Source organism: Triplophysa dalaica, chromosome 14, assembly GCF_015846415.1.
Source record: "Triplophysa dalaica isolate WHDGS20190420 chromosome 14, ASM1584641v1, whole genome shotgun sequence".
Taxonomy (NCBI): Eukaryota; Metazoa; Chordata; class Actinopteri; order Cypriniformes; family Nemacheilidae; genus Triplophysa; species Triplophysa dalaica.
Genome location: NC_079555.1, coordinates 16,225,112 through 16,250,209, shown reverse-complemented (window position 1 = coordinate 16,250,209; position 25,098 = coordinate 16,225,112). Strand labels below are relative to the sequence as shown.

The following is a 25,098-nucleotide window of genomic DNA, read 5'->3' as shown; positions in this document are numbered from 1 at the left end:
ACTATTTATGCAAACGTTGATCACATTACAACCAATTCAAAACTATAATGCTATAATATACAGAAAATATGAATTACTTGTTTACCTTGGTATTTCGTCTATGATTAGCTCACCTCACCTCTTATCTTGATTAATTTTTCATTTCACCGTCTTTGTCTATCAATAAAGAAACACTAGGGCTAGGCTATTCACCCGTTTGTTAGGAAGGTTGTAAATTAGCTAATTTATCTGTCCAAAGCAGTCACGTCACATTACAAAAGACCGAACGACTGGAACCCGAAGACTCGAGAGGTGAACTAATCGATTCTCTTTCCGGCTCTGATTGCATTTGTTAAACGTCCGGAGCATGTTGCGGAATGTCAGATGACGACTCGTTCTTCCCGAGTCACATTTAAGATTCGAATCGTTCACGAACGACCCATCACTAACCTCCACATGTCGGGACACCCCCTGGAACACGCTCCCCTGGATGGCAAAACACCCAGCAAAATGGGACTTAAACACGCCATTATTTTCTGAAATTACATGCAGGTGGACTAGAATGTGATCCTTACGACTTCCAAATGAATCTGGTGTTCCAGGACACTGAAATATTGGGCGGAAGTGCGTTTTCTGATAATGTAAGCAGTCATTTTGACGAGTGTTTTGCCACCCACTGGTGCGCGCTCTGGCGTGCTCACGTGAGTTCACGTGGTAAAATGACGACACGTTCATACCATACTGTCACAATACGTTTTTTATAAAAAAAACCTCCGTCGAAGATCAAATATATGTTGAGAAAGTGGCAGTAGTTTGTGTACACACATTGGAAATCAATGGGGTTCAATGTTGTTTGGTTACCATTGCTTCTTAAAATATTTTGTGTTGTGCAGAAGAAAGTCATACAGGTTTGAAATGACACGAAATAAATTGTAAACGTTTCAACGCTGCGTAAATTTCGTTGTTTTAAGGTTGAAGGAACGATATACCGTCTGCGCAGCACGCGGGCTCTTTACACAAACGGACCGGAAGTGGTCCCGCCATGTTTACGTTCCGCCATGAGTCTTTTTTAATACAAGGGAATGTGCGAATGTACTTTCATATGTGTGTGCAAACATACTAATAATGATAAATAAAAGGACGAATCCATACAACATTGAACGTTTTTTGTTTGCAGGTTCACTTTACACCGCTGGTAAGACTCTAAATGACTCTGCTTTTGGTTAAAGATGTCCCGTGAGCGGGATAAGAGTCAAAGCTGGGACTGGGACAGTCGTCAGTGTCGAGCACAACTGGATGAGATATTTTTCCGCCAACATGATTACATTCAGACCGGCAGCGCTGAACACAGGGAATTCTGGACCTTCTTTGAGCGTTTCCAACGGTTTACAGCCAAGAGAGACATGTCAGGATCCAAATCCAGCAGACAAGAATCACACGAAAAAAAGGCCAATAAAAAGTCTGGATCTGTAGATCTGGGACTCCCAAAGGACTATGACGCCAGATACAGGATCAACGTTTCAGTGTGCTCAAAAGATGTGGAGGAGCGCTTGGGAAGATCAGATCACAAGAAACGCAGGGAGACGTCAGGTCCTGGACGTCAGGAGATCACAGACTGTCGCAATGCCCTGCTTCATTTCTTAGACTTCAACCAGAAACAGAGCTTCAGTAAGCTTGCTAAATTAAGAAAAGAACAGAAGAGCCTGCCCATCTTCCAGTACCGTGATAAGATTGTGGAGCTGGTGAGGACTCATCCTGTGGTGGTGGTGGCTGGAGACACGGGCTGTGGAAAGTCCACACAGGTTCCGCAGTACCTTATGACATCAGGGTTCAATTACATAGCCTGTACTCAACCACGCCGCATTGCTTGCATCTCACTGGCCAAGAGAGTCAGTTTTGAGAGTCTCAACCAGTTTGGCTCGAAGGTAAGACTCACTCTTCGACATTATAATGCATTCAATTGGGATGTGTAAAGTTCGTTCAAATTGGACACACAAGGGTATCATGATCAAATTAGCACAATTATTTCCAATTTGGTGAATCAAAGAAAACTCACAATCGGGGTCTTATATCAGGGAAACCAAAATAAAATCAAACCCATATTTGTTTCAAATTGCGATGCTATTTACAACACCAGCTAAGCACATTTAAACTCTTCTCCCATCAGTATTTTATGAGAAGATGATTCTTTATACATTACATAATATTTTATATACTACTTTATATTCAGGGTTGTAAGATATGTGTAAAAAAATCAGTGGGCAATAAAAACTAGCCTAATCTAAACCAAAGACCCAAGTCCAAATTCCAAAATGAAAAATATATGAATATAATATTTTAAAATATATTTATTCATTGCTATTTATTACACTAAATGTATTATTGCTCTACAGTAATTATCATAAACACATTGTGCACGTGCAGTAATAAATATCTTCATGTTTCCTTGACAGGTGATGAACAAAATCTTTCCAAAATCATTCAACCTTTAACCCACCAAAGAAAACCTGTGGCAACAGTATTAAAGTAGCCTGAGTCCCCCAAAACAAACAGATTTATTTCAGATTAAATTCTTTATTAGATATTTTATTCATATTTTTCAAAATTTAAGTAACATCAATCCAAGTGCAATAAAAACAAGCCTGAATTCTGCAGATCTGACAACCCTGAAAAGTAAAAAGGATGTTTATTTAATGTTTGAGAGTAGTAACATTTATTTATTTGATCATGAAATAGTTTGCTCAACGATACATTAATTCATTCACCAATAATGAAGCTGAGATATTTGTTGTTCTTTCCAAATACAAATTTAGGGTCAAACTGGGTTTGATTGTCAAGAAATTGTCACAACTGGCATCCATTATACTTTGAGTTTGTGTGATGTTTCAGAATGAAAAATCTAACAGTGACTACAAATACAGTAGAGTTTTAAATCTCTTAAAGCTGCTGAAATTATGTAAAACTATTTCTCCCAAGTTAACCTGTCTAACATCTGTTGCTCTGTATTTTTACTTTTCAGGTCGGGTACCAGATCCGCTTTGAGACCAGCCGCACCACAGCTACCAAACTCCTGTTTCTGACCGAGGGTCTCCTGCTCAGGCAGATCCAGCAGGATGCATCTCTGGGTCAGTATCAAGTGTTAATCGTGGACGAGGTGCACGAGCGACACCTGCACTGTGACTTTCTGCTTGGAGTTCTGCGTTCACTTCTGCCCCTGCGACCGGATCTGAGACTGGTCCTCATGTCGGCCACCATCAACATTAAACTCTTCTCAAACTATTTCAACGATGCACCTGTTCTGCAGGTGCCGGGGAGACTCTTTCCCATTCAGGTAACCATTCAAATCACTTTTAAAAGCACAGTGTGTATTTAGTTTTATGTGAAACAGTAAATTGATTACAGTCTAAGGTTGTGTTTTCCTCATCTGTGTAGGTGATCTACCAGCCCATTCCTCCAGAAGAGCAGGGGTCCCGCTCAGAGAAACTAGACCCGCGGCCGTATCTGCGTGTGCTGCAGGGTATTGACCAGCGCTATCTGACGGAGGAGAGGGGAGACCTGTTGCTCTTCCTCAGTGGTGTGGCTGAGATTTCAACCATCCAAGACGCCTGCCAGACTTACGCCACACACACCCAGCGCTGGATTGTCCTTCCTTTGCACAGCACGCTCTCATTGGCCCAACAGGATAAGGTTTGATCATTCGACCAATGCATCAGGATATTTACATGTTGTCTTTTCACATGCTTTACATCAGTGGTTCTCAATGAACTCTTTTATGCATTATTTTAAGTTCGAATTTTGCATATTTTTCGGAGTACACAGAAAAACAGACCTATATGACCTGTGTTGCTCTTGAAGTACTTTCCAGTGGGGGTGTCACAATCATAATATACCTGTATTGTCAATAATCGTGACCATCGTAAACCTAGATGATCAATAATACTACACATATACATATCTTAAAGGTGCTGTTTTCGAAGGATATAATCACAGAATTGCAATGTAATATACATATGCATACCTTAAATAATCAAGTGTCATTTTATTACCTTAGAATGAGCTATTTCTATCTACAGACACTGCGTGTCCCTTTACATGAAATTCACCATGTTGTTTCTACTGTAGCCCTAAACGGAAGAACTGCTCTACAGAATGCGTTTCATAAATACTTTATCTCGTTCGGCAAAGAAGCAAAAATGTGACGACATCTTAGTTCTGTGTCAGCCACCGTAGTGCTTCAAAAGGGTGGGGTGGAGTGAGCCGTTGGCTGCAATTTGCAACCTCACCGCTAGATGTCGTTATAATCTTCACATTACTCCTTTACATAAACGTAAATAAAAAATTCGGCCTCCATACATTTGTATTTTGAAAGTGTTTTATTAGCAAAAAAATTAGTACAAAATTTAAGATAAATTTGACTGATTTAATTTGAGTATTGAAATAATATTGTTCGTGCGAATTCCTTTGGCCACAGTACTTTTGTAGAGAAAATCTGATATCATGACATAATTCCAATAATATTATTACATATTAATTATGTTTAAATTTCATTAATGTAAAATAGTATTTTATTATGTGTATTTTTATAGTCTTCAATCTTTTTATTTATTAATATGATTTAATAGTATTTTACTTTAATATTATTTCCAAAATAATAAATTAGTATTGGGTTTTATTGTATTCATAATATTTAATTGATGTATTAATAGTGTCTAGTTAAAAAAATCTTAAATTTCCCTTATATGTAATTATTGTACATTTAAAGGTACAGTTTGTAAGCATTTTGCAGTTAAATATCCCAAAAGCACTTGGCCAATGTTATATATATTTTTTTCAGCTGAGTACTTAAAATATTTCAAATGTTTCCAACTGCTTTTAAATCCTGAGAAAATCACCATTCTAAACAGTGGATCGGGCCGTTTCGCTGGCTGGCAATGGCGTCATAACTGCGTTAACCTTTGTTGCCGCCTTTACTAACGTAGCAACCGCGTGACACTGTCGTAGACAGATGCGGAAGTAGTTTGGAACGTCGGTCCGTCCAGCATTATTGCAAATGATGTGGGTACGATCAAAATGTTTATAAAACTTTATTTCTTTACCTCTACTTCCATTAAAATGATTTCTCGTTCCCGTCTGATTGTTGTATCAGCGGTACTATCAGCGGTGGAGTTGAAGACAACATATTCCATCATTCCACGCTTCTACACATCGTCATCAAGCTACGCGATTGTTGTTGTTTTGATCGTCCGCCCTCTAGCGCAGATTTCTACAAACTATACCTTTAACTCCCATCAGGTATTTGACATTGCCCCCCCAGGCGTGAGGAAGTGCATCATTTCTACAAACATCGCTGAGACTTCGGTCACTATCGATGGAGTGCGCTTTGTGGTAGATTCAGGTACTTTATTTGTTCATTTGTAGTAGTTCATATCTGTTAGCTTTGCTACTGATCTTCTGTATGCTAGTGTACTTCTTTTTAAATGAATAGACGTTCCACCAAGTTCTGTTTTTGATGCTTAAAAGTATATTTTTTTCTGGCAGGTAAAGTGAAAGAGATGAGTTTCGACCCAAAGGCTAAGATGCAGAGACTCCAGGAGTTCTGGATCAGCAGAGCCAGTTCAGAACAGAGGAAAGGACGTGCTGGCAGAACCGGTCCGGGAATCTGTTACAGACTCTACTCTGAGTCCGATTACGATGCATTCGCTCCGTATCCTGTTCCTGAGATCCACAGGGTGGCGCTGGACTCCCTCGTTCTACAGGTCCACTCACATCTGGACATCCCAGCATTAACACACAATATTGGTTGAGACACATTGATCCACACCAACAAATAAAGAAATGTTTTGGGAAACTCATACTACTCATAATTCTTCAATAAAAGAGTAGAGGTTGTTGTGTTTCTGCAGATGAAGAGTATGGGTGTGGGAGACCCTCGCTCCTTCGTCTTCATAGACCCTCCACCTGCTTCCAGCATCCAGACTGCAGTGACCTATCTGAGAGAACAGGGGGCGCTAGATGAACACGGAGAACTGACTCCCATTGGCCGGCTGCTGGCTCAACTTCCTGTGGATGTGGTCATTGGTAAGGAGCCCATAATTGACCGTCGGCTCTTGAGTCTTGAGCAGTCACCTAGCAACGTGCTAAAAACATTTCACATCATCTCCATAAAATGTGTTCATTTATGTTTCGAAATGGTCTTTTGTTTCAGTTTGCAACTTTGTTATTTGTATATTTAACCAGGAAAGATGTTGGTGTTGGGTTCAGTCTTTAAGCTGGTGGAGCCCGTGTTGACAGTTGCCGCCGCGCTGAGCGTTCAGTCTCCGTTCTTACGCAGTGCTCAGCACAACCCTGACTGCTCCACCGCTCGCCAGCCTCTGCAAAGCAACCAGGGAGACCCCTTTACTCTTCTCAACACTTTTAATGCCTGGGTGCAGGTCAGTGTTTGACCATCTCTGTCTGTTTCACAGTGGATCAGTCCTTGCATGTGACGTGTTTCATTCCACAGGTGAAGAAGGACAGAGGAAGTGGCTCCAGGAAGTGGTGTAGGAGGAGAGGGCTGGAGGAACAGAGGCTGTATGAGATGGTCAACCTGAGACGACAGTTTAAAGTGAGCGTCACGTCAATGATGATGTCTTTTAAAGACTCCATGAAATTACATGATAAATAGCATCTACTTCTCTGTGTCTCTTATTGAAAGTTGGGGATAGATATTGAAGGGTTCATGTTATTTTTAATTATAGCCAAGTTTTTTTTCTCCATGTTTATTGGAGAAGGTGGAATCAAAATTTCTTTATACAGAATATATATAGAACATATAGGGTAAAGGCCTAGAGGTGAGACACAATATAAGAGTGTGAAAAATGTATCCTGAATTTCATTGTTTTATATTTAAATAAATTGTTTTTTATTTGTTTGTTTAGTGGATTTGCAATAGCAATCTACATATGGGAGGTTTACAAATAAATGGGCCCTAAGGTGTGAGAACAATGAAGATAAATCTCTCTTATGCTATTTTATATTATAAATACTAATGATATACAATAATGTAATATTATTAACCATTTTAACTTTGTCACACCATAGGACACATGTACGGTACATTATGACTGACACATTTTATATAGCAGAAGATTTTTTTTTTTTTTAAACTTACCTATTGAAAATAAATAGTGTGAAATATAAATAGGCTCTAGTCACAGCCATGAACCATAATTTGCTAATAAATTATTTAAAAAAATGTTTTATGTAATGCTTCGGAAAGATAAGTCATCATTATTTTTGGTCCAAGAGGAATACTTATCCTTATATAAAAACCCGTCACTAACTGAGCATTCTTGCCCCTTCACAATTCCCAACACTTTTCCCAGTCTTGTCCCACCTGTAATCTATCTTCACTGTCTTGTGGTTTCCTACAGGAGCTCCTGCGGACTCACAGCCTTCTCGAGGATGATTCCGGCAGCAGGACAGGGCTGCAGGACCGAGCCCAACGCAGAGAGAGACGAACCGAAAGACAGAAACTTCACCAGCTGAAACGTGATCATGAGTTCCAGGAGAACACAAAGAGGAAAGTTCTGCGTCTGGAGGAGGGGCTGGAGGGTGACGGCTCGTCTGGGTCAGATGATGAGAGAACAACCTCAAACAAGAGGAAGAAAGATGAACAGACTGTGGACATACAGGTGATTTATTTCATAAAAATTTGCAACAGTTTTGCCTACCTAGAAAAAAAAAACGTTTGAAGTGTTTTGTCTTGTTTTAATGCCGTTTTCAAATGATTTCAAATCTTTTCGAAGCATCTAAAAGGGACATTGCACCCAAAAATTCTGTCATCATACTAGGCCACCATTGACTACCATAGTAGGAAAAATGACAGTGGTAGTCGAAAGTGCCCCACAACTGTTTGCTGTCCTACATTTTTCAAAATATCTTCTTTTGTGTTCAACAGAACAAAAACATTTTCCTACTATGGTAGTCAATGGTGGCGAAGAACTGTTTGGTCATTCTTCCAAATATCTTTCTCTGAGTTCATCTGAACAAAGATATTCAAACAGATGTTGAACAACTGGAGGGTGACTTAATGATGAAATTTTCATTTTTGGTTGAACTGTTCCTTTAAGGCCCTGGGTTGAGCTGCACTGTGTTACAGTGTACTCTGGAGGTTTCCTGCGTGCTGATTGGTTATCTGCTTTTTACAGGAAGTCAAGTTCAAATTGCGTCACAACGTAAATGAGCTCCAGGAAGCAGCGAACGCCAGCGCAGATCTGTCGTCAAGGCAACAGTCTCTGCTCAAACTGGTGCTGTGCCGTGGACTCTACCCACAGCTTGCCACGCCGGATGAACATAACGCAACACGCAAAGACTCCGACCAGGTCAGTGGCACGCATATATCATCTTAGATCACTAACCTGAATGTTATTCTAATGAAATCAGAGAAATTTATATAAATGTTGTCTCTCTCAGGTTTTCCACACACGTAACAAGCAAGGTGTCGTGATCCACCCAACCAGTGTGTTTGCCAGCGACCCTGAAGTTCTGCAAGTCTCTGAGCAGGAGTCGAGTGAGTTTGGTACACACCGCAATAATAAACAAACGTGAACTTACACAATTTGCAAAACTAATAACAAATCTAAAAACAAAACAAAAAATTGTGAAATAATAATTACAAATCAAAAATCATAAAACACATTAACAATTTCTGAAACAAAATCAGTCAGAAAACAATGATTTTATTAGTTACTATGGCAACTTTAATCATGAATTGATTCTCTCTCTCTTTGTAGGTGCTGATAAAGGCCAGAGCAACAGACACCAGTTACTGGCTTTCGTTACTTTACTAGAAACCAACAAGCCTTACGTCTCAAACTGCGTTCGGGTTCCGGCCCTGCAGGTTAGTGTTTGCTTTTCTTTGCAAATATCGTAAAACCAAACATAGGTTTATCTCTCCTGATGGTCAGTATCTAACTCTGTAGGCCCTGCTGCTGGTGGCTAACTCTGTGGACACAAACGCAGACTGCACACGGGTGGTGGTGGATGGCTGGTTGGAGTTGGGATTAACTGATGGAGATATGGCCCTGAAGGTGCTCTCCTCTGCCATCACTCTGCGGGGGGAATGGGAGAGACTGCTACAGGCCCAGCTCGGTCAGGGTGGTCCGGGTTCAAGGGCTGGGCTAGGTGGACCCAAACCGTCCCGCAGGGATCTGGACAAGCTCTGTGAGGGTCTTGTGCGATTTTTACTCTATACTGAGGTAACCGCTATGCCAGTGCAAGTACTGATCAAATGTAAAGCTTGAATGAATATTTATTTGTGAGGTGCAGTGATGGAAATTTTATCTGTGTGGTGAATGTTTTCACCTGTTTAGGTGAGTTACAGTCTGAGGCGTCTGACAGGGCTGCAGTCTCAGAACCTGTACATCGGACCTCAGCAGAACACTGATCTCTCCAGTTCTTCAGCTCTGGGCTTTCTGTTTCCTGGGATGAAGACAGAGCCAGATCCTATTAAAGGGGGCTTGCGTGTCTCCCACTTCTTCACCTACAACTGCTTATGTGTATGTAATAGCCAAAAATGCACCACCTGTAGTTATGATCATCTAAGGTTTTCTTAGTCTTCTGTGTTTTTCTGTCTGTCTTGTAGGACTCAATGGACCTGTACAGTGAATGTCTGCGCACTTTTTGGAGCTGCCCTCACTGTGACCTTTACATGCCCCTGACGCCATTGGAGCGCATGCAGCATGAGGCCACCTGCAGGCCGGCAGAGGAACAGCAGCCTGAAGAAGGTGAGAGAGAGGATGAGGAAATATCTATTTAAGGGCTAGATCACCCAACAATGAAAATTCGGTCATCCTTTACACACTTTCAGATTGTTCCAAACCTGTATAAACTTCTTTGTTCTGCTAAACACAAAGGAAGATATTTGGAAGAATGTCTGTAACCAAACAGATCTCATCCCCCATTTACTGCCAAATTAAATACTATGGGAGTCAATGGGGGATGAGATTTGTATAGAAATATATATAGGTTTGTTTGAAACAATCTGAGGGTGTGTAAACGAGGACAATATTTTCATCTTTGAGTGAACTATTCCTTAAACAGGATCAGATGTCCAATTAATAGTTTAGGTTTTTGTGCTTGTCAAATTACTGTAGATTTTTAAAAATAAAAAATGTTATAATTGTAATCGATGTGTTCATAAATTGCTAATTTTAAACAGTAGTTAACATTTATATTTAATGTTCGTAATAGAAAAGATTTATGATCTATTTGCAATGCAATGATTTTAAGAGACTGCCAATGGCAATTATCTAAACCTGCAAAATATCATCAAATTACTGACTTTGGTGAAATATCAGTCGATTACAATTAAATAAAATTATATCGATCTTTTCTCATGCCTTGGTAATAATATCTGACTATTAATTCTTCCATCAGTGATATCAATAAATACTTACATTATAATCGTTTCAACTTCTTTCCTCAGACACTGAAAGTGCCCAGACATCTGCATCATCTTCATCTGGTTTGACCAGAGTCTATCACTGTGATGTATGTAATAAAGACTTAACTCTCACCTCAACTGAGATCCTGAAACACAAACGGCAGCATCTGTCCTGAGCTCACACAGGGCACATCCTTCTCTCTGAGCGCAGCTTCACCCTTTTCATTTTTCTGATAGCATATTGAGACTCTTTACATGTCAGTAACAGTTTTTAAAAGTAAATGTGTTTCTGAAAGCTTTCTTGATATATTCATTCTCAATGCTTTTGGTCGAGTTGGTCCTGAAATTGCAATACACTGTTGTGAAGTGATCACTTTTGCGCCCTCCGGTGGACACTTAAAAAATGTGTCTTGTAAAAAAATGTGGGGCTTATATTTAGAAAACCCTTCTACTGTCATGTCAATAAAAAAAAACATTCTCAATACTGTAGTGCAAAACGGATAGTTGTCATTTATACATATTTTAATAAAAATACAAGAATTTGCAATACAATAATGAGGATTTGGGGTGAGGATGCTTATTTGTCTTAAAAATAATGTTCTATCAATGTTCTATTGTAAACAAAATCTTAAAGTTACTTAAAACAAAAGCAATTTCTTTTGATTTCGTGTTGTTCAAACAGAGTCAATTGCATTATTCTGTATTACACTGATATGGTGGCTATGTAAGTCCTATGTTGTATTCCTTTTATGCCGAAAGTGTTTAAGCACGCGTTCACAAATACATTGGAGATGTAAACAGGATCCAGAGGGCAAAGGTTTCATTAAAATATAGAGTTAGGGTTTAATTAATGATACAAACCCACGATATGTAACACCTCAAAGCAGCAAATTGGCACAAAGTCAGAGAAGTTAGACAGCACAGAAAATAAAAACCCGTCTCCAAAAATAAAAAAAGAATTAGAATAAATATCTCAATAAATATATAAACAGGTAATATTTTCCATTGATTACTTTTCAAACTAATAGATACATACATATTAAAATATGCACATTGGCAGAAATAAACAACCCGAAAAGGAAAATGAGTATTTAGGTACGTCATAACTTAGAAATGATAGGTTATTGGTTAAAGAAATCAAAAGGCACATTTATTAATAGGATGTATGACTAGGGCCTTCAAGGGTGGTCTCATCTCTCGTTTTCCAGTGCTATTTTTGGGTCTTTTAATGGTAATGTGTGAAGTGTGTCTTTGACAATGGACTGAAATGTTTAGGTTTAATGGGTTAATGCTGCTGCAAAACGCTTTTTCATTTAAAGTGACTGTATTCAGCATTAAATACAACATTGATTCCTTTGTAACTCGACGCTCCTTGACAGAGTATGTTCAATCCTTGTGGAGTTCTTCCCCATCATAAATATTTTTCCTTGGAAGTGATTAAGTGACATCGTCCTTGTGAATCGAATCGACTACAGGGCTGCATCTCATTACTTGCAGCAGAGGTAAGTTCAGGGGTTTCAAAATATAGCAGCTTTGTGGTATTTTAAAGCAGTGTTTCTATAAACGTTGAGGTTATGCCAGGCATTTGAACTGATTGGTCGGAAATCTCTATTGCCTTAACCAGACGCGACACAGGATAAACAGCATCAAATAACTTGTGAGTGAAAATGTTGCATGGCACAATCACATTTCTGACCCTGGACAACAAAACCTTGTTGACCTATTGACCTTATGGCTGAATTGATGCATGGGTTGTTATGATAGGACAATATCTGGAGGAGATACAACCGTTTAAACTGTTTATTTAAGGTAGGAAATTTACAAAATATCTTCATGGAACATGATCTTTACTTAATTTCCTAAGGATTTTTGACTTAAAAGAAAAATCTATAATATTGACCAATACAATGTACTTTTGGCTTTTACTAAAAATTATTCCCATGCTACTTAAGACTAGTTTTGTGATCCAGGGTGACATTTTATCCAAATATATTTGAGTTTATATTTGAACCAATGAGTTCTCACTGTGGGCGGGGGTTGCCAGTGTGATGCAGAGACATCTGCCACTCGTTTTGAAAACAAATCAAATTATTTTTATGATCTATCATGTTGCGTCTAGTCTGGTCAGGTCAGGTCACGACTAACGTATACATTTAATTTCTTGTGTTGCCATTCAGGTCAAACTGTTGTGTCATACACATTGCACCGTATTTTTGGTGGTAACTACAACTACAATTCAAGGCCTCAGTTGACATTCGCTGAGCAAATGTTCGGCAGATTCTGTTCTAGATTATCTTTTACACATTTTTGGTCTACACTTTAAATATAGGCAACATTCTTGGTTGTTGGTGAGTTAAATGCAATTCTTGACAGAATGAGTGCGTATGTGCCCGCGTGTGGTGATTTTGGTGAAACTGACCCTCTGCGGCGTGAGATCGGAAAGGAGCCGTCTCGGAGTGGTACCACATCGAAATGCTCTCCTCCACGACACAACCGTACGTGCTTGGAAAAAACCTACAGCAAAGACCGCGTAACGAAACCTCACCACAGCATACAGTCCCAAAAATAAAGTCTCTATCTGTCTTCCTCTCCTTAGGACATTGAGGTAAAACTCAGTAAATCAGAGGTAAACGGGGAGTGTATTTCTCAAATGAATTCCCAAAAAATAGTGAAAATCTTTCCGTAGTTCAAGTAAAATAAGATGCTCGTAAAACGTCCGATAACCATAACAATAAACATCATCTGTCTTTTCATCTCGTGTTTTCTCCGTAAATCAAAAACAAATGAAAACGAACAATTGAAACAGTTTACACGTCACTGATCCCCGTTGGCTCCCCACCTCCCAGAGATGACCCCTGACCCCAAAAACCAGCAAATCAGAGAGCTCAGACCGAGAGACCACGGGCGTTATCTCTTGCCTGTCTACCTGAACCGTGCGGTGACACGCTGCCCATGCACTCACCATTGGTACAACCATTAAGGGTCCAAGTAAAGAATAGAAAGAGCGGAATGCAGCAGACGGCCTTGGAGGGGGGCGGGTTGGGGGAGGGGTTTTATGTTGTCGCGAAGGTTCACGCACCAGCTCTACGTCTGTTTCTCGAATGAAAGTCTTTGTGCTCCCTTTCCGGTCACAATAAGCCCCGCCCTCCCCGACCGCGTGACACGCCCTCCCCCGGATCCCTCCCCCCTGTCTGGCCTCATCGCACGGCCTTGTGCTTTCCTCCGCAGCAGCCGCATCTCTCCCCACAGCGCAGGCATGCGCGAAGGGGCAGGTAGCAGCACATGCAGGGCACGAAAAGAGACAGCGCCAGCAGCGCCATCCAGCGAGCGCAGCACAGCGGGTGCGGCCAGCCGCCCATCGAGTCCTCGCACGAGCACGGCTCCCAGAACTCGCCCTCGGAGTCCGACATGCAATGGTATAGTAGGCTCTCTGCGCACCATACGCACGTCCACTGGCGCAGGCAGTGTAGCGCCGGGTCCGGAGCGTCCCGGCAGCGGCCCCGTCCGTTCTCGGAGGCGCTGAAAACAGAACGGCAGTACACGCAGCGCGACGAGCAGGACGAGGAGCCCTGCGGGCACGAGCTGTCGTCGTCGGGTGAGATGGCTTCCCCTCCTCCCCCGCCGCCCCCTCGCTTGCGAGTCCGAGATCGGGGTGTGGCAAGGGAGGTGTGGATGCAGCACGGCGAAGGCGAGCCCTTGCCCGTCTCCTGCGGGGAGCCTTCGGCGGATGGCACCCCTGGCACGGCGTTGGGCATGCAGGTGGGTGAGGAGTGACGCTGAGAGCCTTTGGTGTCCAGCATGACGGTGACCTCGCAGCCTGTGGTGCCCACGCCGGCCAGTTCTTTCTCAAAGCGGACCACGCAGAGCTCCCCCTTATCCTGGCCGGCTCCCACGACCACGCCCCCTGTCAGCCCGCCCACCTTGGTCCGTGTAGCACCAGCGCGTCGGTAGTCCTCGTAGCCGCGTGTTCCCCACAGGTCTTTGCAGGGGTCGAGGCTGCGGAGGTCTCCTTCCTCCAGTAAGGAGATGGTGGGTGAGAGCGGCGAGAGGGGAGAGGCTGGGGGCACTGTGGGGGGAGTCGGGGGAGCCGGCGGTGGCGGAGGAGGTGCTGGAGGGTTCAACACGGCTGTGACTTGGGTGAGTTGGTGCTGGGTTGGTCGGGTATGGATCTGTTGCGACATGGGGGACGAAAGGGAGAAGAAAAGTTATTATGATGCTGCAATGTAACTATTTCACCTGTTTTAACTTAAGCTGCATTACATTTTATGTTAAATCACATTTGCTTTACAGGATTTTAAATTACAATACAATGTTTATATATATTCATTTTATATAAGTTGGAAAAATTATTTTTGATGATTAAAAGTAATAGAAAAAATGTTATTAACATGACTTCACACACTTCGTTTTGTGTGAGGCATGTATGGGACTTTTTCAAAAGACTTTTTAGCATTAGCCTGTCATCATTTAGGGAAAGAATACTATATTATTAAAATCCCTATAATGAATGCAGAAAATCGGCATAGAAAATGTGTAGTTTGTGTCGTAATCGTTTTTCCATTGTTTAAATGTGTAAATAACAAGGTCCAAAAATATATAAAACAAAAATAAATAAATAATAAAATGACAAAAGCACATACATTTTTTTAACTAAAATGAAGATGAAAACAAAAAATAAAATCTTATTCAAAATATTATTAAAGCTCTTATCAAACTATTAAAATATTACTATGATATTGTAAAATAATTACATGCCATTTGTTTTGATATTTGTAACACTTTATAATTATTATTGTTTTATATGTTCATTTTAATGCATTAGCTAACAATATATAATATTGTAAACGGTAACTTTTAACATTAGTTAATCCACATTAAATTAGCATGAAAAAAATTATTGACATGAACTAACGATAACAAATATTAATACAATATTGTTTATTGTTAGTTCGTTCATTAACTTGTGTTAAAAAATAAAGTGTTTACTTATCATAAAGAGTTGTAGGCCCAATGATATTTTTATTTACAGAATAATTGTGTATACTTTGATACACAAAAGATTTGACATCTAAAAAAAAACGAAAGCATGCATTATATTTTTGTTTTAAAACACGCTGCCACAGTCAGTGCATCAAAAGCAAAACTTCACCTATCACGCAGGAAATTGTATTCAGAGAAAAGGTAAACATCAGCTTCACCTGGGCTGGAGTCTGCGTCGTGACGGCGTGCGCTGCTCCGTACGCAAACTCCTCTGTGGATCGCACAAAACAGGTGGAGGACGACTCACTGGTCACGATGGTGATGGGTTTAGGCAGCATCTCTTTTCTGCTGTTGGATGACGACTCACTTCCTGTATGAGACTGAGACAGACTGCAAGTCATCAAACATGCACAAGGGATGACAGTGACCTACACAGAAGACTAATAGTAGCTCGACTGGTCAAGGGGTTGATTCCCAGGGAATGCATATAATGATGAAATGTATAGCTGAATGTCAGTTGTCTTGGATGAAAGTGTCAGTCGAACACATAAAATGCAATGACATGAGACAAGATGGAGTGTTATGGTTCCTGCCCGTGTGTGGCACCTGACATGATGAAGATGACAGCATTAGGAAAGAGCAGGGCAATTTCATGCAAATGTCAACTTTAACACGAAAGAAATCAAGCTTTTATCAAAGGTTTTCGACATACTGATGCTAAGATGTCAATTTTTGATGGTTTAAATACCCATGTGACGTCCCAAAAAAGTATTTATAACGTGTCCTGTTTTATGTTGTGAAGAGCCATTCATTCACTTTTCTCCAAATAGTCATGGAATCTAAAATATGACTTTTTGGCACGAAAATGTTTAATTACATGTTAAAAACAACATGACGTCTTTGAGAAAATACATTTTCTCATCTTTAACTTCATGGTGACCTCTATGATAACGGGACTGAATTGATCTGGATACTAAGTAAATCTCTTCTTTTTTGTTGTTGTTGTTGTTGGCAAATTTTGTTGTGTTTTCTGAATATAGTTGTATGGTGACCTTTTTCTGCTGTAACGTTGCCTGTTTTCATTGTGTTTAAAGTCCATTTTGGTTGGGTTTATAAATGTAATTCTGCAACTTCGGGTCATCGTGCATCTCAGACACGTGTGATAAATGTGATTAAAACACTCACTGCTTGACCATCATCCTCAGTGTCGCCCTCTTCAGGTGTCGAGGAGGATGGCGAGTCAGTTCCTGAGGGAAAATGTTGAACGGGTGAACGCTACTGGCATTAAAAACCTACATCTAAACATCATTCACGTCTTTCGCACAACCTTCCTTCTTTCTTAGTATTTCTTGTGATGGTTTTACCTCTGTCCAGCTTCTCAAGGACACTTTGAAGCCCCTTCTCGAAGGAGATGGCATCAGCTGGACTCTGGAAGGTCAGGCCAAACTTCCTCTCCTCCACGCGCCAGTGATGGAAGATGGGGTTCACCTTGTTGTAGACCAGACCCTTTTGAATGGCGCATTCCAGCACGGGCTATTTAAAGAAAGAGAGAGTCATTCACGGGCGAAGCGTGATGGACAACACAGGCAAGGACTATTCAACTCCTGGTTGGTTATGGGCAAAAATTACAGGCAGATGGCATAGGCCAAGACTGTCAACCTGAGGAAACGTCACAACCCACACGAGACAGGCATGAACACACACGCACACACTCACTGCTCGATCACGTAGCCGTTCTCCGCGTATGACGTACTCTCTCCGCCCACGACCTTCGGAGCTCCGCCCCTTACAAATGATCACGTGACTGAGGCCACCCCCTCCAAGGGGCACCCAGCCACCGCTGGAATCGTCACGTGTCATCACCACCGCTCGGACACGCACACTGTACGGGAAGTAAACGGAGTGAGTGCAACAACCAGCTGAGCACAAACACGCCCACACGCACAAACACAGACTTTGAGACAAAGGCAATTCAAGCAGAAATACACAAACCGTACACGCACAAGACATTCATCAAATAGCCCTTAAAATACAAGAATCAGTACATGACTGAGAATTATTGTGTTATTGAGGAACAACCTGCTTTATTTTTGTACTCTGACAAATTTTTGAGAAAAAAAAGGATATTCAACAAAATGAAGGGCTACGTTTTAAAAATGGGTTCATTCGTTGGATGAGAGATGGTTTAAAATGTAAGTGGGATTATGACATATTTTGATAACATCCATCCATCCATTTTCTACCGCTTATCCGAACAACCTCGGGTCACGGGGAGCCTGCGCCTATCTCAGGAGTCATTGGGCATCAAGGCAGGATACACCCTGGATGGAGTGCCAACCCATCGCAGGGCACACACACTCACTCACTCATTCACTCACGCACTCACACCCTACGGACAATTTTTCCATAGATGCCAATCAACCTACCATGCATGTCTTTGGACCAGGGGAGGAAACCGGAGTACCCGGAGGAAACCCCCGAGGCACGGGGAGAACATGCAAACTCCACACACACACAAGTCGGAAGCGGGAATCGAACCCCCAACCCTGGAGGTGTGAGGCGAACGTGCTAACCACTAAGCCACCGTGCCCCCCCCCTATTTTGATAACATAATGAAGATAAATTTAATTCATTTCTATTTGGAATTATATGATTAAAACAAATCAAAACATTCACAATAAGACTAAGATCATGCCTTACATTTGAAGTGGGGTCAGTTTTGCTTCACGTTGTCTTTAAAGATAAAGATTTTCTTTTTTTCAAAAAGATTTGCTTCAAATAGGAAACTATAGTCCAAGCTTGTACGGCCCTCGGCCAGGTTGGTTTGGGAATGGGGAAAAGAATTGGTCAGGGGAAAACGTACTGCCTCATCTTATCTGTCTTGCTGCACAAAAGTGTGGAGTGGCTTTCTCTCCGCCCACATTGACATCAAGGTATAGTAAGTAATTAAATCTTCCTTAAATACTATGTATCATTTTATTTTGTTAAAGTAATGTGCACAATTAAATTGCTCAAAATAGGATGAACACTAAGAAAGCTGTAAGGTGCATTTTGACTTCACGTTCACTGTGAAGTTATGTCAACTTTTTGCTAAATTCACATTTTTTAGACGCTCGTCGCTTAAAGCACACGCCCTCTCTGTAACCACGCCCCCAAAGACGAGTCACTCAACCCAAATGTGTGAAGTAAATATGGAAAGCGAACGGGGACAATATGTATAACGCGTAACGCGTGAAACGCTTCAACGTGACAATTTTGAACGTGATTTTTTGTTCCGTGTAAACGCGAACGTTTCTTTCGTCTTAACGCAAAGTTTTTGGGCGTGTTATTTGAAGACACGATTGTTTGTATCGCCATAACGCGATCTTTTTGGCCGTGTTTTGTTTAAATGAACGTTTTTGTCGCGTAAACAGGTCATTTTTTAGCGTGTCATATTATGACTCTTATTTTGATATACGTGACATACTAATCTTCCTATTTTAGTTGAACTGCTGACAATTTGAGGTCAATAAATAAATTCAAATCACTAAATATATATCTCTGTTATTTAATTGCTTCTTTTGTGCCAAACATCTATTTATATTCTATCCTGGGTTGTATGGTGTATAACTTACATATATTTACGTTTTTATATACAACTTAAAGGTCACTGCACACACATATTACAGCCTATAACATCACTTATGTCTTATATACGTTTTAATACAGAATTTTAAAGAATATATTTATCAAATAAAAAATTTTTGTTGAAAAGGGTTTAAACTATGTTTTTCATACTTCAATGTAACCATTATGTCCAAAATGCACATACAGCGGGGAAAATAAGTATTTGACACATCAGCATTTTTATCAGTAAGGGGATTTCTATTGACACAAAATTTCCACCAGATGTAGCCATCAAGCCAAATATTAAATTCAAACAAAGAAATCAGAACATTTAAGTATACAAGGACAGTCATAATAAATAAAGTGAAATGACACAGGGTATAAGTATTGAACACATGAAGGTAACAAGGTGCAAAATGGCATAGAAAGCCAGGGGATCACCTGAAATCTGTCAGTATTGAGAGAGAAACCCTGCCCCCTATCAGTACTAATTGATATCAGCTGCTTTAGTCCTAATTGATGGCCTATAAAGGCTTCTCATTACCTAGGAGGCACACAGGAAAGACTTCATGATGGGTAAAAGGAAAGAACTCTCAGTAGATCTTCGTAATCTTAGCGTTGAAAAGCATTTTGATGGGAATGGTTATAGGCGCATTTCCAGAATGCTGAATGTTCCTGTGAGCACTGTGGGGTCCATTATCCAGAAATAGAAAGCGCATCAGTTCACCATAAACCGGCCACGAACAGGTGCTCCACGTAAGATCCCTGTCCGAGGAGTCCAAAGAATAATCAGGAGAGTTCTCCAAGGGCCAAGAACCACTCGGGCAGAACTTCAGGAAGACGTTGCATCAGCAGCTACTGTTGTTTCAAAGAAAACTATAAGCAATGCACTGAACCGCCATGGCATCCATACACGCTCACCACGCAAGACTCCATTGCTGAACAAAAAGCATGTTGAGGCTTGGTTAAAGTTTGCGAAAGAGCATTTGGAGAAGCCTGTGGATTATTGGGAGACTATAGTATGGTCAGATGAAAGCAAAATTGAACTTTTTGGCTGTCATTCTACACACCATGTTTGGAGAAGAAATGGCACTGCCCAAGAACACCATACCAACAGTTATGTTTGGGGTTGGAAGCATCATGGTTTGGGCTGCTTTTCAGCAAGGGGTACTGGCAGACTTCATATTATTGAAGGCAGGATGAATGGATAAATGTACCGGGACATTCTGTATAAATATCTGCTGCCATCTACCAGAAAGCTGAAAATGAAAAGAGGATGGACATTTCAGCATGACAATGAACCCAAACACAAGGCCAAGGACACAATGAAGTGGTTTCAAAGAAAGAAAATCAAGCTGCTTGAACAGCGCAGTCAATCACCTGACCTAAATCCCTTAGAAAATCTATGGAGAGAACTAAAGATCAAAGTTCATAAAAGATGCCCAAGGAACCTTCAAGATTTAAAGACCATTTGTGTGGAAGAATGGGCCAGAATCACTCCTGATGAGCAATACAGACGACTGGTCTCTTCATACAAGAGGCGTCTAGAAGCTGTAATCACCAACAAAGGCTGTTCTACAAAATATTTAATAAAGTGTGTTCAATACCTATTCCCTGTGTCATTTCACTTTATTTATCATGACTGAACTAAATGTTCTGATTTCATTGTATGAATTCAATATTTTGCTTGATGGCTACATCTGGTGGAAATTTTTTGTCAATAGCCCACTTAGAAATCCCCTTACTGATAAAAATGCTGTTTCGTCAAATACTTATTTTCACCGCTGTACGTGGATAAGGGAGCAATTAAAGGCATTGTTAGAATACCAAAGGACATTAAAGAGACCTTTGTACTGACTCAAGCAGAGATGAACAGCCCTAAAAGGACAACCTATCCGGGCATTATCTTAAAAACTTCTTGCATCATGAACAGCACTGTGGCAGCAGTGGTGTCATTCAGGTTCCTCTGCACCACCTTCTCTCAGGACCTGAAGTGGGACAATCACATTGGCGCTCCCCTGCCCACCCTCCAAGAACTCTATACATCCAGAGTGAGGAAAAGGGCTCAGAAAATCACCCTGGACCTCTCTCATCCAAGCCATCATCTCATCACAATGCTCCTGTCTGGTCGCGCTACAGGGCACTGAGCTCCAAAACAACCAGACACAAAAACTGCTTCTTCCCTCACGCCATCTACCTCTTGAACAGTTCAATGTTTTAAACCCCCCGTGCAATTAATAACTCTGTGCAATAATACTTAAGTGCAATATTAATTATATCATGCAGATAATACACTATCTATTTTTATACAACTTTTTATGTTGTACACATTTACATACACACATAGCTTTACTCTCTACGTCTATATCTTATGATTATTATATTGTATTTCTTATTTTTATACCCATAGGCCCTTATTTAAATCAACTGTGTACTGTATTCTATTGTGTTATGGTCTCTGTGTACTGTTGTTGCTGTTTCTGCGTACTGGATGCTCCTGTCACCAAAACAAATTCCTTGTATGTGCAAACATGCATACTCGGCAATAAAGCTCTTTCTGATTCTGATATTAAAAAATAGGAATAAATAAAAGAGTGTGTGGTTTTCATTGCCATCATTTCTTTTATGATATCATATGGAATATACAAAGAGGTCGAAAGTTTACATACACCTTGCAAAATCCTAAAAACTTTTTAAATTTAATTTATTCAAATAAGTGTAATTTTAAAGATTTGTTTTTATTTTAGTACTGCCCTGAACAAATTATTTCACATATATTCCACAAAACAGAATAATAACTGAATATATAAAAAATCACCCCGTTCAAAAGATTACATATTCTTATAATACTGTATGATGTACATGGACGTTCAATTATAGTTTTTGTGTTATCTGACTGTTGTCTAAGAGTTTTTTTCTTTATGAGCCATTTAGCTTGTACACTGATCCTCCAGGAAAAATCCTCCAGGTCCTGCACATGTCCTTTGATGTTCAGTATCTTCTGCATGTCTGACCTCTGTCCAGCAGTAACTCTGATGTTGAGTTGATCTTTTCACACTGACATATAATAGTTTTGTATGAGTGCTTGTTGTCAGTCTGTAAAGATGAATCTAACATTGTATAGTCACAGCTGGACATTGGTCAAACATGCAGAAAGTGCTGAAAAATCAAAGACCAGGGAACAGTTTAATGGAACAGGACAACTTTAAACCCTTAAACAACTATCACAAAACCACACACACTGTCATTGTTTTTCCAGGTCTCACTGTACTGTATTAAGAATCAGGTGTATGACTTTTGACCACCATACTGTATATCTCTTCATAAGCCTGTCTATATGTAATGTGCAGGGCAAATTTCAAAGTAAACGTAAGGCAATATGATGCTGTAGCCTATAATGCTTGGTAATATTAAAATCATCCTGTGTGATAAGAGGAAGCCAATCCAATGCAGTCTGTAAAGGTTCTTTGACAATTTAAAAGTTAAAACTGGGATTCTGGGCCGAAAGATGAGATGACAACCCATGACATAGGACTGACATCACAACCAACGTATCACTCAGAACTTCTACGTTTGCTTACGTACATGCCAACGTACAACACAAAAACGCTATTGGCTGGTGTACGGTCTGACGCGAACACCCGATCTCAACATTCGTATTAACGCGTCCAAATTGATCGTGTTGGCGCGTCCGAATTTCACGCGTTTCGTATTAAAAGTGTTGTCCCCGTTCGCGTTCCATAAGTGACTGACAGGCAGAGATGAGTGTAAAACTGAAAGGTAGGCCACTCCTGTGACTGCTTTTTGCTCTGAAGTCTTGGTCTGATATTACAGAGACACGTGACAAAACTGTCAGGTAATAGGGACATTTTAAGCATGGTTAAAAAACCTACAGGACCTTTTTATGACGTTAATGGAGTACTGTGGATACAGGATATTTATGATGGATTTCCAGAGACAAGCTAGTGTGTCATGGGGATGTTAGGACTACTGGTTTATTATACAGGAATTATTTTTTTGATTCTGAAGATCATAACATTTCGTGTGCGTTTGGAAGCGTTTACATAAACCATATGTTCAGTCTATAATAAATAAGCAGCGAAGCACGATTATAACAATGACGAGTAACGGCGCGATTTTTATAATGGACGGTCACGTGGGCGAGGAAAATCTAATCACTTTCAGCGCGCGCACGGACTAAACGCGTCGCCAGTCACAAAAATGTCCTTATAAAATATACCGCTGTCGCATATTTATAATGAAATCAATATAAAACAAGGAGCAACATAACGGCTCCGTGTGTTAATAAATAAATGAATGGCCTGGGGGAAGTGGGAGATGAAGAGAGATGTACGTTATCAATGAACGCGCCCATTCGCCACACAAGGCCCCTCGTGGCTGTTTTTCAGTCCAACGAGCTCCGTTAACAAGCGGCATTACCATAAACCCTATGAAAACACATCCATTTTGATTCAGATGTCAACGTTTGAACGATTTCAAGGCATATCGATTATCTCAAGGCATCGCGTCCTCCGCCACCACATCGTCTGAACGACGCGCGTGCACGCGCACTCATTCGTTCATCCTCTGTTTTATGAATGAATAAAATAAACGCAGCTGAATCACGCATATATAGCACGATAAATGCAATGGGGAGATGAGTGGGAGAAAGGAGGATATGGAAGAGAAGAAGAAGAGAAGCGCTGGGGGAGGGGGGGATATGATAAGAGGAGGAGAGAAGGGGGGTGAGAGAAAAATCACATTTCATTCATAAAGTTTGGCTTTAAAAATCATAATGAAACTCGAGACGCGTTGATAAAAAGCTCCATCCCGCCAATGGCGGAAAACTCGCTATATTTCGTCGGTTTCTTAACGACATGTTTTATAATTCACGGATGTATTTGGTGGTTATACGTGGAGCATCTACACGACACACACAAAAACCCTGAGTTAATGCGTACTGGAACAGCGGAACGAACACTCTTCGCCTTTCATACGGCATTGAAGGCGTTTTATCTCCAGTGCAGTCCAAGCGAGGCCCATTCATATGCGTTCATCATCAAACGTTTGCATGCATATGGGGAATATGGTGTACGGTGTTGATAGCCATAGCTGCGTAATAGTGTTATGAGCATCTAACACCAGTTGTAAGCGCACCCGCCGCTCTCATGACCACCTTACAGCCCATCAGCCCTGGAGGTGATGCAAATCAACCCGTTTTCTTTGTGAATGTCGTGTCAAATAAAAATGCATGCACTTACTCGCCCTCCATGGCTCGGTGTTGCCCGCCGCTTCGAGCTGGCTGCCCCCCGGTCTCTCGTCTTTTTTATTATCCTTCTTACAGAACACACACACGCGCGCGCGCGCGTTCTCACACTCATACACACACGCTCGCTCGCTCACGCTCGCATACGCACGCACACAGTCTCTCTTTCGCTCCTTGTGCTCGCTATTCTCATTTTCTTATCTTTCTCCGTCCACCTTCATAGGGTTTCGGATGGGCTCGAGGATGCAGCAGCCATTTTCAACCGGCAGCATCATCATCCTCCCTCTCTCGCTCCCTCCCTCCCTCGCTCTCTCTCTCTCTTCCTCAATCACTCCCTCCCTGTTTCTCTCCCTCTCTTTCTCACTCTCTTTCTACCTGTCGACTCCCTCACACGCTCACAGAAAACACACTCGTAGATGGACATCGTGTCCCAGTGAGCATATCTCGAGTCGAGTTCAATGGACATTTAAAGTGCCATCAATGTGCATAAGCAGTCGTTTTTAAAAGGGGGGTTTCAAATGCTATCTCTATTCTTGTTATCAGTAACGCCAATCATAAATGTTTAGGTATAGCTCAAAATTCTCACGACTGAAAACATTCAACAACATATAGGCGAAACATATAGATGGACACAGGTCTAAACTATGTGATTTACATGAATGAGGTGGCGAAGTAGCGGTGTATTATGGCTCAGTACCCTGGACAGCTCCATACAGCTCTATACGCCATGACACAATTCACAGCAGCCAGTCTCCATTCATCTCCAACTCCCCATTCATGTTCACTGATAACCCACCATTGATAAACAGCCACGCCAGACAACGAGCCTTCTATTGCTCAG

At 41.0% G+C, this 25,098-nt stretch overlaps 2 protein-coding genes and 1 long non-coding RNA gene across 6 annotated transcripts; 1 reads left to right on the top strand and 2 right to left on the bottom strand.

Annotated features, from left to right (window-relative positions):
- The first annotated feature begins 436 nt into the window (after window positions 1-436).
- Window positions 437-10,960, top strand: dhx34 (DEAH (Asp-Glu-Ala-His) box polypeptide 34). Of its 2 annotated transcripts, XM_056765801.1 has the most exons (17): window positions 437-620; window positions 1,157-1,904; window positions 2,999-3,310; window positions 3,412-3,666; window positions 5,272-5,374; window positions 5,518-5,735; window positions 5,883-6,057; window positions 6,217-6,410; window positions 6,482-6,583; window positions 7,392-7,652; window positions 8,169-8,342; window positions 8,434-8,530; window positions 8,754-8,860; window positions 8,943-9,218; window positions 9,333-9,518; window positions 9,605-9,746; window positions 10,448-10,960. In XM_056765801.1, exons 2-17 carry the CDS (start codon window positions 1,209-1,211, stop codon window positions 10,579-10,581), a joined length of 3,432 nt encoding a protein of 1,143 aa, XP_056621779.1. In that variant the 5' UTR covers window positions 437-620; window positions 1,157-1,208; the 3' UTR covers window positions 10,582-10,960. The 2 variants fall into 2 exon arrangements, with proteins under 2 accessions (XP_056621779.1, XP_056621778.1); XM_056765800.1 differs by lacking the exon at window positions 437-620 and having other exon boundaries at window positions 964-1,904.
- On the bottom strand, window positions 6,442-9,680 carry LOC130435296 (uncharacterized). The gene is made up of 4 exons (XR_008908805.1): window positions 9,545-9,680; window positions 9,325-9,441; window positions 7,355-7,584; window positions 6,442-6,565 (listed from the first exon to the last, which is right to left on the bottom strand). It is a non-coding gene; the product is annotated as an uncharacterized LOC130435296 (long non-coding RNA).
- A 132-nt stretch (window positions 10,961-11,092) lies between the features above and the next one.
- On the bottom strand, window positions 11,093-24,375 carry spred3 (sprouty related EVH1 domain containing 3). Of its 3 annotated transcripts, XM_056765802.1 has the most exons (6): window positions 24,253-24,375; window positions 17,102-17,267; window positions 16,750-16,918; window positions 16,571-16,632; window positions 15,604-15,765; window positions 11,093-14,574 (listed from the first exon to the last, which is right to left on the bottom strand). In XM_056765802.1, the coding sequence occupies exons 1-6, from the start codon at window positions 24,261-24,263 to the stop codon at window positions 13,603-13,605; spliced, it is 1,542 nt and encodes a 513-aa protein (XP_056621780.1). In that variant the 5' UTR covers window positions 24,264-24,375; the 3' UTR covers window positions 11,093-13,602. The 3 variants fall into 3 exon arrangements, with proteins under 3 accessions (XP_056621780.1, XP_056621781.1, XP_056621782.1); XM_056765803.1 differs by lacking the exon at window positions 24,253-24,375 and having other exon boundaries at window positions 15,604-15,775; window positions 17,102-17,237; XM_056765804.1 differs by lacking the exon at window positions 24,253-24,375 and having other exon boundaries at window positions 15,604-15,775; window positions 17,094-17,140.
- Window positions 24,376-25,098: the final 723 nt, after the last annotated feature.

Bases quoted from the DNA above. Each gene is read 5' to 3' on its own strand.
- dhx34 (XM_056765801.1), top strand. From the start codon at position 1,209: ATGTCCCGTGAGCGGGATAAGAGTCAAAGCTGGGACTGGGACAGTCGT. The intron at 8,861-8,942 runs GTTAGTGTTTGC...CTAACTCTGTAG, and splicing joins TTCGGGTTCCGGCCCTGCAG to GCCCTGCTGCTGGTGGCTAA. The intron at 9,219-9,332 runs GTAACCGCTATG...TCACCTGTTTAG, and splicing joins GATTTTTACTCTATACTGAG to GTGAGTTACAGTCTGAGGCG.
- spred3 (XM_056765802.1), bottom strand. The intron at 16,633-16,749 runs GTAAAACCATCA...ATTTTCCCTCAG, and splicing joins CCTTGAGAAGCTGGACAGAG to GAACTGACTCGCCATCCTCC. The intron at 14,575-15,603 runs GTGAAGCTGATG...ATGTCGCAACAG, and splicing joins CGACGCAGACTCCAGCCCAG to ATCCATACCCGACCAACCCA.